Here is a 12,036-nt window from a genome sequence, read left to right on the forward strand (position 1 = left end):
ACAATGCCAAGGCTTGTGAACATGTCCATCACTATTCTAAACAGGGTAGATTGCAGAAATTGCATATCCACAGGCTGTGATATTGGCATTAACTCACTTTTTTGCCAGTTTATCTTGTAGCCAGAGAAGGAGCCAAATGTGTTTATCAAGTTAAGTAAGGGTGGAATAGAAGTTTTAGGCTTGGACAAAAACAAAAGAACATCGTCTGCATATAGGGACAGTTTGTGCTGTGTGTCCTTTATTTTAACAGAAGCTATATCGGCACATGCCCGAATGCGAGTAGCAAGGGGTTCCATGGCTATAGCGAAGAGAGCAGGCGAGATAGGGCACCCCTGTCGGCACCCCTTGAACAAGCGGAATGACTGCGACATTTCTTGATTGGTTACCACGGACGCCATTGGGTGTGCATAAATAATTCTTATCCAATTAATAAATTCCTTTCCGAACCCGAAGTGCTCCAGAACCAACATCATATACTTCCACTCAATCTGATCAAACGCCTTCTCTGCATAAAGAGCTATTACCACTGCCTCAACCTTCTCTGCATCAAGAGCTATTACCACTGCCTCAACCTTCTCTGCATCAAGAGCCACTGCCTCAACCTTATGATCGTGATACATTACGTTGAAAAGGCGTCTCAAATTGTAGTGTATATGTCGGCCCGGGATAAAACCTGTCTGGTCAGGGTGTATGATGTCGGAAATGTATGTTTTCAATCGGTTTGTCAATATCTTTGTCAACACCTTGTTTTCTATGGGGAGTAGCGACACGGGGGGATAAGACGACATCTCCATGGAATCTCTATTTTTTTTCAAGATCAGTGCTATTGTAGCCTCTTACGGTGTTTGCGGGAGTTTGGCATTTTCTTTGGATTGTTTAAACAGTTGCAACATAAGTGGAGATAGACAGGCGCAGTCCTTCTTGTAGAATTCTATTACATATCCATCGGGCCCAGGGGCCTTGCTGTTTGGAAATTGTGCTATCACTGTGTTAATTTCCTCTAAAGTTATCCCTGCATCGAGTGCAGAAGCTGCCCCCCTGTCTAGTTTAGGAAGTTCACATTCAGAGAGAAAGCGTTCCATAGTTTGTGGATCAGTAGCATCGCATTTTGATTGGTATAGCTCTGAGTAAAACTGCGCAAAGCATTCATTAATATCCTGCGGATCTGTTACTATGCCTTAGCTGTCTTGCTAATAATTTATGTGGTTTGTCACCCAGTTCAAAATAACTTTGTTGCGTTCTAGCAAGTAAAGAGCCCACCCGTTTCGAAAGGATGGTATTGTATTCATATTTTAACTTTGTGATCTTCTCAAGGACTGTATATGAGGAATTCATCCTAAAAACATTCTCCTGTTCCCCTAACTCTCTTTCAATTTCTCTCAGCCTAGTATTGGCGCGTTTCTTCCTCTCTGATGTATAAAAAATAATGTAACCTCTAATCACAGGCTTTAGAGATTCCCAAAGGGTGGAGTCGTCAACATCCCCTGTGTCGTTAGTTCAGAGGAAAAGGGCAATCTGCTCCTTCAAATACTGACAAAAAGCCTCATCTTTCAGCAGGTATGCGTCTAAGCGCCACGGTCGCCGACCTGTCGACATATTGTCGAGTTTCAGCACCATGGACACAGGAGAGGGGTCCGTAATTAGAATAGGGTGATAGGTAACCGACTCAGCTGCTGAAATTAGTTTGGAGTCCAACAAAAAATAGTCAATTCTGGAATATGATTTATGAACTGATGAAAAGAAAGAGTAATCCCTGTCTGTTGGGTGCGTCAGTCTCCAAATATCAACAATGTTAAGGTTTGTCATCAATGTATTTAGACAGACACTGGCATTTGATTGTTGAAGTGACCTTGATAGTTGTTTATCTAAAAGAGGATCTAATGTACAGTTAAAGTCCCCTCCAACAATAACACTTGTATCCGAGATATTTGGTATGTCCTTAAATAACCTTTGAAAAAATAATGGATCATCGAAGTTGGGTCCACATAAATTGACCAAGGTTACTGGTTTCGAATTCAGTGTACCAGCCACAATAATATACCGACCATTAGGATCTAAAATCGAGGATGAGTAAACAAACGGAATGTTTTTCCTTATCAGGATTGCTACCCCTCTCGCTTTTGCATCAAAGTTAGACTGGTATATCTGACCGATCCAGCCGACTCGTAGCTTGGCCTGAGCGGAGCGTTTAATATGAGTTTCTTGAAGAAACACTATGTCAGCACCCAGTGATTTAAGATGAGAAAAAACCTTAGCTCGTTTCACCACATGCCCTAAGCCATTACAGTTCCAGCTGACTATCTTTATTCCACCTGGTCTACTCTGTGCTCTGTCACTATGTGGCATTTCTTATTTTAGAGCAAATTGTTGCTGTCATACAAAACTCAGAAGAAAAACGTCCCGCCGTGCGGGAGCTTGTCATGCCACCTGTACTAATAATAAACGTGAACATAAAACACAGACCCCATCCCCCCTCTCGTCCCTTTACTGAGTGACTTCCCCAAACGAAGCACTCCTTGGCTAACACACAAACCTTAGGGTGTCTAGACATACAGCTTGAACTAACTCGTCTATAGATGCTCCGCATATACGCTAATATTAGATAACACTTAACACTTAACTCTCATGTTAGGGGGTGAGTGGCGCTAAAACATGATGTGCCAAACAATGCTATATTAGCCACAACATCTCACCAATCATAAGTCCCAAATTCTGATCTTCTAATCGAAAAGCCATAGTCCGGAAATCCAAACACATTCCTGGCCTGTATTTGGTCATTTAGCCGGCTGACACAGCCGTTCTGTATCCTCAGCCAGGGAGCTTGCTTGTCAAGAACAGATCGGCCTCTTTTGGGTTGTCAAACGTACGTGTTGATCCTTCGACTGTCACCTTAAACCGGGCTGTGAAGAGGAATCCATATCGGATGTTGGCCGCCCTGCATTTGTTGCGTACCTCATCATACTCTTTCCATTGGTTCCTCACCTCCAAGGTAAGATCTGGGTAGAAAGACACCCTGGCTCCGTTGAAGTTAAGGGGGAACTTTTGACTAGCCAGCTTGAGGATGAGATCCCTGGTCTGGGGATAGTGCAGCCGTACAATGAATGGCCTTGGTGGCCCGCCCTTGGCCGACTTCGTTGCCTGAGATCTGTGTGCGCGGTCGATCAGGCTGGCCGTTTTGAAGTGTTCGCTCCCCAGCAGGGCCGGTATCAGCTCCGAGACAAATTCAGTGGGTTTCCCTTTCTCAGTGTCCTCCTGGATGCCGCATGTTCTGGCGTCTTGAAAGCAACTCGAGCATTTCCAGTCGGGCTTTCAGGGTTTTGTTGTCCTTTTTGAACGTTGCACACTGTTTCTCTATGTCCTGTAGCCTAGCCTCGTGATCGACTGTCGTCTGCTCAACCTCATGCACCCTTCTCTGAGTTGCCTTCACAGTTTCGGCCAAAGTCCCAATACTCATTGAGATATCAGCCAACCTTGTGTCCACCTTCTTGCTTAGTGAGTTTATGGCAGCCAGTATGTCACTTTGCGTAGGCTCTGTGGGGAACTCTTGGAAGCTAGCCTCTTCAGCTAACTCCTCGTGGGTTGGCGACGTTGAAATTGATTCGTTGTCTATCTCATTCAAATTATCTTGTTTAGCGCTCCCTTTTCTGGTGCCTTTTCCCTTTGTCATATTTGTTTGAAGTTATAGGTCGTGAGAAGTTAAGATAAATACTAATTTGTTTCAAAATGGAGCGGAGCTCTAGCAAAGCACGTCTACTCCATAGCACGCTCTCTAGCGCCCCCCGAAGAATACAATTTAACAAATATTTTCTCCCAACGATTTGAGGGAGTGTGCACATACGGCCATTCTGTGTTGAGAGGTTAACAAAGAAATAGGTATTCCTATATGCTTAATTTAGAGTTGTTATTAATGTAACTTTATTTATTATACAAACGTTAGGCTATATGTTTAGATTTTTAATACTGCTTTGTTTTTTTGCACAGGCTTTACACACTACATCAGTCACTCATTCACAGTTTGACAAGCACTTGATAATCTCTAGAATTTCATGGCGGCATTCCCTTGTGACCCTAATGCACCCTAAAAAAAATCCATGCCTTTTGCGACCAGTGGCCATTGTGCCCTTCTCCCTGAGTGCTGCGTACTTCATCACGTGATCGGGTCTTTCTCACAGGCTACAAGTGAAGACAGACACATCGGAGACGCAGCTGTGCGAGTCCTTATCCAATTCCGATGTGCATATTGAAGATATTGGAAGAACTGTCCACATTTACTTTTCGTCAGCCAATAAGATGAGTAGGCCTAACGAACAGCAAAAGCCCTAGCCATAGTACAAAAGTTGACCTATTTTATTCTGTGCGAGAAATAAATATTGCAAACATAGTCTGGGACAGTTGTGGGATGCGATAGATCTCAAATGAATACAATCACTAGCATCAAAAAACGTATTTAAGGCCTCCCGGGTGGCGCAGTAGGGCGCTGTACTGTAGCGCCAGCTGTGCCACCAGAGACCCTGGGTTCGCGCCCAGGCTCTGTCATAACCGGCCGCGACCGGGAGGTCTGTGGGGCGACGCACAATTGGCCTAGCATCGCCCGGGTTGGCCGGTAGGGATCGCGCACCAGCCACTGGCACAGTGCGCGCTAACCAAGGTTGCCAGGTGCACGGTGTTTCCTCTGACACATTGGTGCGGCTGGCTTCTGGGTTGGATGGCGCTGTGTTAAGAAGCAGTGCGGCTTGGTTGGGTTATGTATCGGAGGATGCATGACTTTCAACCTTCGTCTCTCCCGAGCCCGTACGGGAGTTGTAGCGATGAGACAAGATAGTAACTACTGAAAACAATTGGATACCACGAAATTGGGGAGAAAACGGGGTAAAAAAATGTATTTATGCAATATGGCTGACGCAACAGATCAGAACGTTTAGCTTAAAATGTTGATAAACTATTAGACTATTTCTTCACATTATAAGTGCAGTGATGCGCACATGATAGTAGGCTATAAGCATGAATGTTCCATTAGCGGAAAACACCATTATCAAAAGTGACTGAAAACGCAACTATGTGTGTAGAGCCTAACTGGTATACATAAGCAGCACCTGAGTTTCAAGTTTGAGGAAGATCATTTTCACCTAAAAATGCACTTTTATAATAAATGCTTTTATTATAAAAGTGCATTTTTAGGTGAAAATGATCTTCCTCAAACTTGAAACTCACGTGCTGCTTATGTATACCAGTTAGGCTCTACACACCTTGTAAAGTGGATTAATGTGCTGAATTTAAAAAAGTTATTTGGCCACTTTAGTTGTGATATAAATAAAACATATAGGCCTGTGGGCTAGGCTACATCAGGTGTGCTACTATGATTCGAAAAAGTCGCAAAAAAAGGCATTGTTTCATCATTCACAAGGGACAATATATAATTCACAAGTGATAAAATAATATTGTCACCAATCAGAATATTCTTGATTTAATCTGATCTTTACATATACTAAATAATATATGTGTGGAATTTGTTTTGATTTAGAATTAACCATTATCATGCACCTGTATCGAAACAGGTGCATGTCATCTATGCACTTAAATAGCGAATGGAGAATGCTTTTACCCACGGGTTAATTATGCCAGCCAGGCAGGCTCTACTCCCGTTATAAATATAAGCAATGTGCTTAATATTGGGAAAGTTGAGAAATAAATATAGTAGACCTAGCCTATAGAAAGCTGATCCTCCTCTTTTTAGTAGAGACCATCACTCTGTTGTCTCACACAATTCCATAGCCTATTGAAATGTTCTGCAACATGAGCTCATCGGCTCTCATTAAGTGTTTGATTAGATTTTCCAACACATTCCAACACATTTGCATTAACGTAAGAGTGATTAGCATCACCACCCTGGATGGTTCCGACCTTGAATATGTGGACATCTATAAGTACCTAGGTGTCTGGCTAGACTGTAAACTCTCCTTCCAGACTCATATCAAACATCTCCAATTGAAAATCAAATCTAGAGTCGGCTTTCTATTCCGCAATAAAGATTCCTTCACTCACGCCGCCAAACTTACCCTAGTAAAACTGACTATCCTACCGATCCTCGACTTCAGCGATGTCATCTACAAAATAGCTTCCAACACTCTACTCAGCAAACTGGATGCAGTTTATCACAGTGCCATCCGTTTTGTCACTAAAGCACCTTATACCACCCACTACTGCGACCTGTATGCTCTAGTCGGCTGGCCCTCGCTACATATTCGTCGCCAGACCCACTGGCTCCAGGTCATCTACAAGTCCATGCTAGGTAAAGCTCCGCCTTATCTCAGTTCACTGGTCACGATGGCCACACCCACCCGTAGCACGCGCTCCAGCAGGTGTATCTCACTGACCATTCCTAAAGCCAACACCTCATTTGGCCGCCTTTCGTTCCAGTTCTCTGCTGCCTGTGACTGGAACGAATTGCAAAAATCGCTGAAGTTGGAGACTTTTATCTCCCTCACCAACTTCAAACATCTGCTATCTGAGCGGCTAACCGATCGCTGCAGCTGTACATAGTCTATCGGTAAATAGCCCACCCGTTTTTACCTACCTCATCCCCATACTGTTTTTATTTATTTACTTTTCTGCTCTTTTGCACACCAATATCTCTACCTGTACATGACCATCTGATCATTTATCACTCCAGTGTTAATCTGCAAAATTGTAATTATTCGCCTACCTCCTCATGCCTTTTGCACACAATGTATATAGACTCTCTTTTTTTCTACTGTGTTATTGACTTGTTAATTGTTTACTCCATGTGTAACTCTCTGTTGTCTGTTCACACTGCTATGCTTTATCTTGGCCAGGTCGCAGTTGCAAATGAGAACTTGTTCTCAACTAGCCTACCTGGTTAAATAAAGGTGAAATATATATATATATATTTTTTAAATTAGAGGGACAATAGAGTGCTGAGTACCAGGCAGTTAGCAAGTTTGGTAGGCTACTAATGACCAGCAGCAGCATTAGAGCTTGGAGAAGCCTAATTACCATGACTAAACGGCCACGTGGAATTTGACTGCCTTCATGACTCATGACTGCCGGTGTGGCGGTCACCGCAACAGCCCTAACCGCAAGACAACTTTCTACTTACCAATGACAATGAGGGTATAGTTGATGCTGACACTGCCAAAGCCGTTGGTGGCTTTGCAGATGTATGTTCCAGCATCCTCAACCTCCACTTCCTTGATCTTCAGGCCCAGGTGGAGGATGCGGAAGCGGGTCCAGCCGCTGTGGATGTTGTGGCCGTCTTTGGTCCACATGATGAGGGGTGGCGGGTCTCCTTCAACAGGGCATGGCAGCTTGATGGAACTCCCCAGGTGCACTGACTGTCTATGGGCCACCCTCTCAGCCACCAGCGGAGGTCCTGGAGCAACACACAAACAATCGATGAGTTTAACTTTTTGCCTACATTTTATTTAAACATTTAATACAAAGACTAGATTGATATAGAGTACTTTACTTTAAGACATGAAGGTCAGTCAATATGGAAAATTTCAAGAACTTTCAAAGTTTCTCAAGTGCAGTCAGAAAAACCATCAAGCGCTATGATGAAACTGGCTCTCATGAGGACCGCCACAGGAAAGGAAGACCCAGAGTTACCTCTGCTGTAGAGGGCAAGTTCATTAGAGTTAATTGCACCACAGATTGCAGCCAAAATAAATGCTTAACAGAGTTCAAGAAACAGACACATCTCAACATCAACTGTTCAGAGGAGACTGCGTGAATCAGACCTTCATGGTCAAATTGCTGCCAAGAAACCACTACTGGAGGACACCAATACGAAGAAGAGACTTGCTTGGTTCATGAAACACAAGCAATGGACATTAGACTGGTGGAAATCTGTCTCTTGGACTGATGAGCCCAAATTTGTGATTTTTGGTTCCAACTGCCATACCTTTGTGAGAGGCAGAGTAGGTGAACGGATGATCTACGCATGTGTGGTTCCCCCAGTGAAACATGGAGGAGGAGGTGTGATGGTGTAGGCGTGCTTTGCTGGTGACACAGTCAGTAATTTATTTAGAATTCAAGGCACATTTAACCAGCTACCACAGCATTCTGCAGCGATACGCCATCCCATCTGGTTTGCACTTAGTGGGACTATCATTTGTTTTTCAACAGGACAATGACACAAAACACACCTCCTGGCTGTGTAAGGGCTATTTGACCAAGGAGACTGATGGAGTGCTGCATCAAATGACCTGGCCTCCACAATCACTCGACTTCAACCCAATTGAGATGGTTTGGGATGAGTTGGACTGAAGAGTGAAAGAAAAGCAGCCAACAAGTGCTCAGCATATGTGGGAACTCCTTCAAAACTGTTGGAAAAGCATTCCAGGCTGGTTGAGAGAATGACAAGTGTGTGCCAAGCTGTCATCAAGGCAAAGGGTGGCTACTTTGAAGAATCTAAAAAGTAAAATGTATTTTGATTTGTTTAACACTTTTTTGGTTACTCCATGATTCTATTAAAAAAAGAAAAACCCTTGAACGAGTAGGTGCGTCCAAACTTTTGACTGGTACTGTACATCCATAAACGACATATTACACTCACTCATATTTCATTTGAAATGAATTGAAAACAATTTATATCTGAATTGGGCTGAATTGAATGAAGCAACATCTCTTGGATGCTTTTAGGGAAGATGTGGGGGCTCATTCATGACCTCCTTCCTTCATCTGTTTACCCTGAGATGAAACCAGATTGTAATAATTGGACTAGCCTTGTCATCCATTATAGACAGAGAGAGTTGAAGGCTCTGCCTGTGTGTAGCATGTGGGAGATCAAAGCGCAGTGGAGAGGGCAGGGCCACTGTAGTGAGGACAGTAGCCCCTCGTCCTGCTCCTAATTGGCTCAGGTTGGCCTCCTCAGATCTGGTGAAGTGGAGCGGGTTCAGATGCTCTGTGATAGTAATGTTACTTAGGAGGCCTGCACAACTCACTGAGACAGCGCTTAAAGCAGTGCTTTGGCAAAGTTGGCGGGGTTATATCCTGCCTGTTTGGCCCTGTCCGGAGGTATTATTGGATGGGGGCCACAGTGTCTCCTGACCCCTCTTGTCTCAGCCTCCAGTATTTATGCTGCAGTAGTTTATGTGTCGGGGGGCTAGGGTCAGTCTGTTATATCTGGAGTATTTCTCCTGTCTTATCCGATGTCCTGTGTGAATTTAAGTATACTCTCTCTAATTCTTTCTTTCTTTCTCTCTCCCGGAGGACCTGAGCCCTAGGACCATGCCTCAGGACGACCCGGCATGATGTCTCCTTGCTGTCCCCAGTCCACCTGGCCGTGCTGCTGCTCCAGTTTCAACTGTTCTGCCTGCGGCTATGGAACACTGACCTGTTCACCGGATGTGCTACCTGTCCCAGACCTGCTGTTTTCAACTCTCTAGAGACGGCAGGAGCGGTAGAGATACTCTCAATGATCGGCTATGAAAAGCCAACTGACATTTACTCCTGAGGTGCTGACCTGTTGCACCCTCGACAACTACTGTGATTATTATTATTTGACCATGCTGATCATTTATGAACATTTGAACATCTTGGCCATGTTCTGTTATAATCTCCACCCGGCACAGCCAGAAGAGGACTGGCCACCCCTCATAGCCTGGTTCCTCTCTAGGTTTCTTCCTAGGTTTTGGCCTTTCTAGGGTTTTTTTTCCTAGCCACCATGCTTCTACACCTGCATTGCTTGTTGTTGAATGCAGGGAATCCTGACGTCATTTCCGGTCACAACTTGCAGGCTTGTTTTCGAGTTGCTGTGCGTTTTGTTGCCAACCTGTTTTGCTACCTGACAACTTTACGGTTTTCACTTTTTAATTACCGTTCATATATTTATTTATTTTTTCCTCAACTTTTTCACTCCGGACGCTTTATCTGGACACGATTCGTCAGGACCTCCAACAGCCGAAGCTAAGTAGTAACATTAACATGATGCCTTCTAATTGCAGCCGCTGTACTCGCCTTACGGCGAGGATAGCTGTGCTGCAAGCCCAGCTTCAGACGCAATCGTTAGGCAAGGGTAATTTCAGTGTAGGAAAGGATGAAACAGCGTCTGTGGCACCAGTAAGTACAGATAGTATTGTAAATCCCCTGGCACAGTCCCCGCAGCCGGACAACTTTCTCACGGTTTCTGGAAGGAAATGCTGTAGGAACGCTCAACCGGTGTCGCTCATTCAGCTGACAGAAACTTTCAACCGGTTTTCCCCATTAAGCAGCGGGTCGGAGTCAGAGGACGATTCTTCTCTGGTCTCTACTCCTCCCGTTACGGGGTCTGAGACGCCGAAGCTTCCCACCATTAGCTCTGACAAATTGAAAACTCTAGTCATTGGCGACTCCATTACCCGCAGTATTAGACTTAAAGCGAATCATCCAGCGATCATACACTGTTTACCCAGGGGCAGGGCTACCGACGTTAAGGCTAATCTGAAGATGGTGCTGGCTAAAGCTAAAACTGGCGAGTGTAGAGAGTATAGAGATATTGTTATCCACGTCGGCACCAACGATGTTAGGATGAAACAGTCAGAAATCACCAAGCGCAACATAGCTTCTGCTTGTATATCAGCTAGAAAGATGTGTCGGCATCGAGTAATTGTCTCTGGCCCCCTCCCAGTTAGGGGGAGTGATGAGCTCTACAGCAGAGTCTCACAACTCAATCGCTGGTTGAAAACTGTTTTCTGCCCCTCCCAAAAGTTAGTATTTGTAGATAATTGGCCCTCTTTCTGGGACTCACCCACAAACAGGACCAAGCCTGACCTGCTGAGGAGTGACGGACTCCATCCTAGCTGGAGGGGTGCTCTCATCTTATCTACCAACATAGACAGGGCTCTAACTCCTCTAGCTCCACAATGAAATAGGGTGCAGGCCAGGCAGCAGGCTGTTAGCCAGCCTGCCAGCATAGTGGAGTCTGCCACTAGCACAGTCAGTGTAGTCAGCTCAGCTATCACCATTGAGACCGTGTCTGTGCCTCGACCTAGGTTGGGCAAAACTAAACATGGCGGTGTTCGCCTTAGCAATCTCACTAGGATAAAGACCACCTCCATTCCTGTCATTACTGAAAGAGATCATGATACCTCACATCTCAAAATAGGGCTACTTAATGTTAGATCCCTTACTTCAAAGGCAATTATAGTCAATGAACTAATCACTGATCATAATCTTGATGTGATTGGCCTGACTGAAACATGGCTTAAGCCTGATGAATTTACTGTTTTAAATGAGGCCTCACCTCCTGGCTACACTAGTGACCATATCCCCCGTGCATCCCGCAAAGGCGGAGGTGTTGCTAACATTTACGATAGCAAATTTCAATTTACAAAAAAAAAATGACATTTTCGTCTTTTGAGTTTCTAGTCATGAAATCTATGCAGCCTACTCAATCACTTTTTATAGCTACTGTTTACAGGCCTCCTGGGCCATATACAGCGTTTCTCACTGAGTTCCCTGAATTCCTATCGGACCTTGTAGTCATAGCAGATAATATTCTAATCTTTGGTGACTTTAATATTCACATGGAAAAGTCCACAGACCCACTCCAAAAGGCTTTCGGAGCCATCATCGACTCAGTGGGTTTTGTCCAACATGTCTCTGGACCCACTCACTGTCACAGTTATACGCTGTACCTAGTTTTGTCCCATGGAATAAATGTGGTGGATCTTAATGTTTTTCCTCATAATCCTGGACTATCGGACCACCATTTTATTACGTTTGCAATTGCAACAAATAATCTGCTTAGACCCCAACCAAGGAACATCAAAAGTCGTGCTATAAATTCACAGACAACACAAAGATTCCTTGATGCCCTTCCAGACTCCCTCTGCCTACCCAAGGACGCCAGAGGACAAAAATCAGTTAACCACCTAACTGAGGATCTCAATTTAACCTTGCGCAATACCCTAGATGCAGTTGCACCCCTAAAAACAAAAAAAATGTCTCATAAGAAACTAGCTCCCTGGTACACAGAAAATACCCGAGCTCTGAAGCAAGCTTCCAGAAAATTGGAACGGAAATGGCGCCACACCA

General features: G+C 44.4%; 1 protein-coding gene across 1 annotated transcript in view; it reads right to left on the minus strand.

Moving 5' to 3' along the window:
• LOC109903198 (fibroblast growth factor receptor-like 1) overlaps positions 1-12,036 on the minus strand; it is a 67,181-nt gene that overhangs the window by 21,499 nt on the left and 33,646 nt on the right. The window contains exon 3 of the mRNA XM_020499844.2: positions 7,118-7,390. Within this exon, the coding sequence (XP_020355433.1) occupies positions 7,118-7,390 (273 nt within the window). The remainder of the gene's footprint in view (positions 1-7,117; positions 7,391-12,036) is intronic.

This window comes from Oncorhynchus kisutch, linkage group LG14, assembly GCF_002021735.2.
Source record: "Oncorhynchus kisutch isolate 150728-3 linkage group LG14, Okis_V2, whole genome shotgun sequence".
Taxonomy (NCBI): Eukaryota; Metazoa; Chordata; class Actinopteri; order Salmoniformes; family Salmonidae; genus Oncorhynchus; species Oncorhynchus kisutch.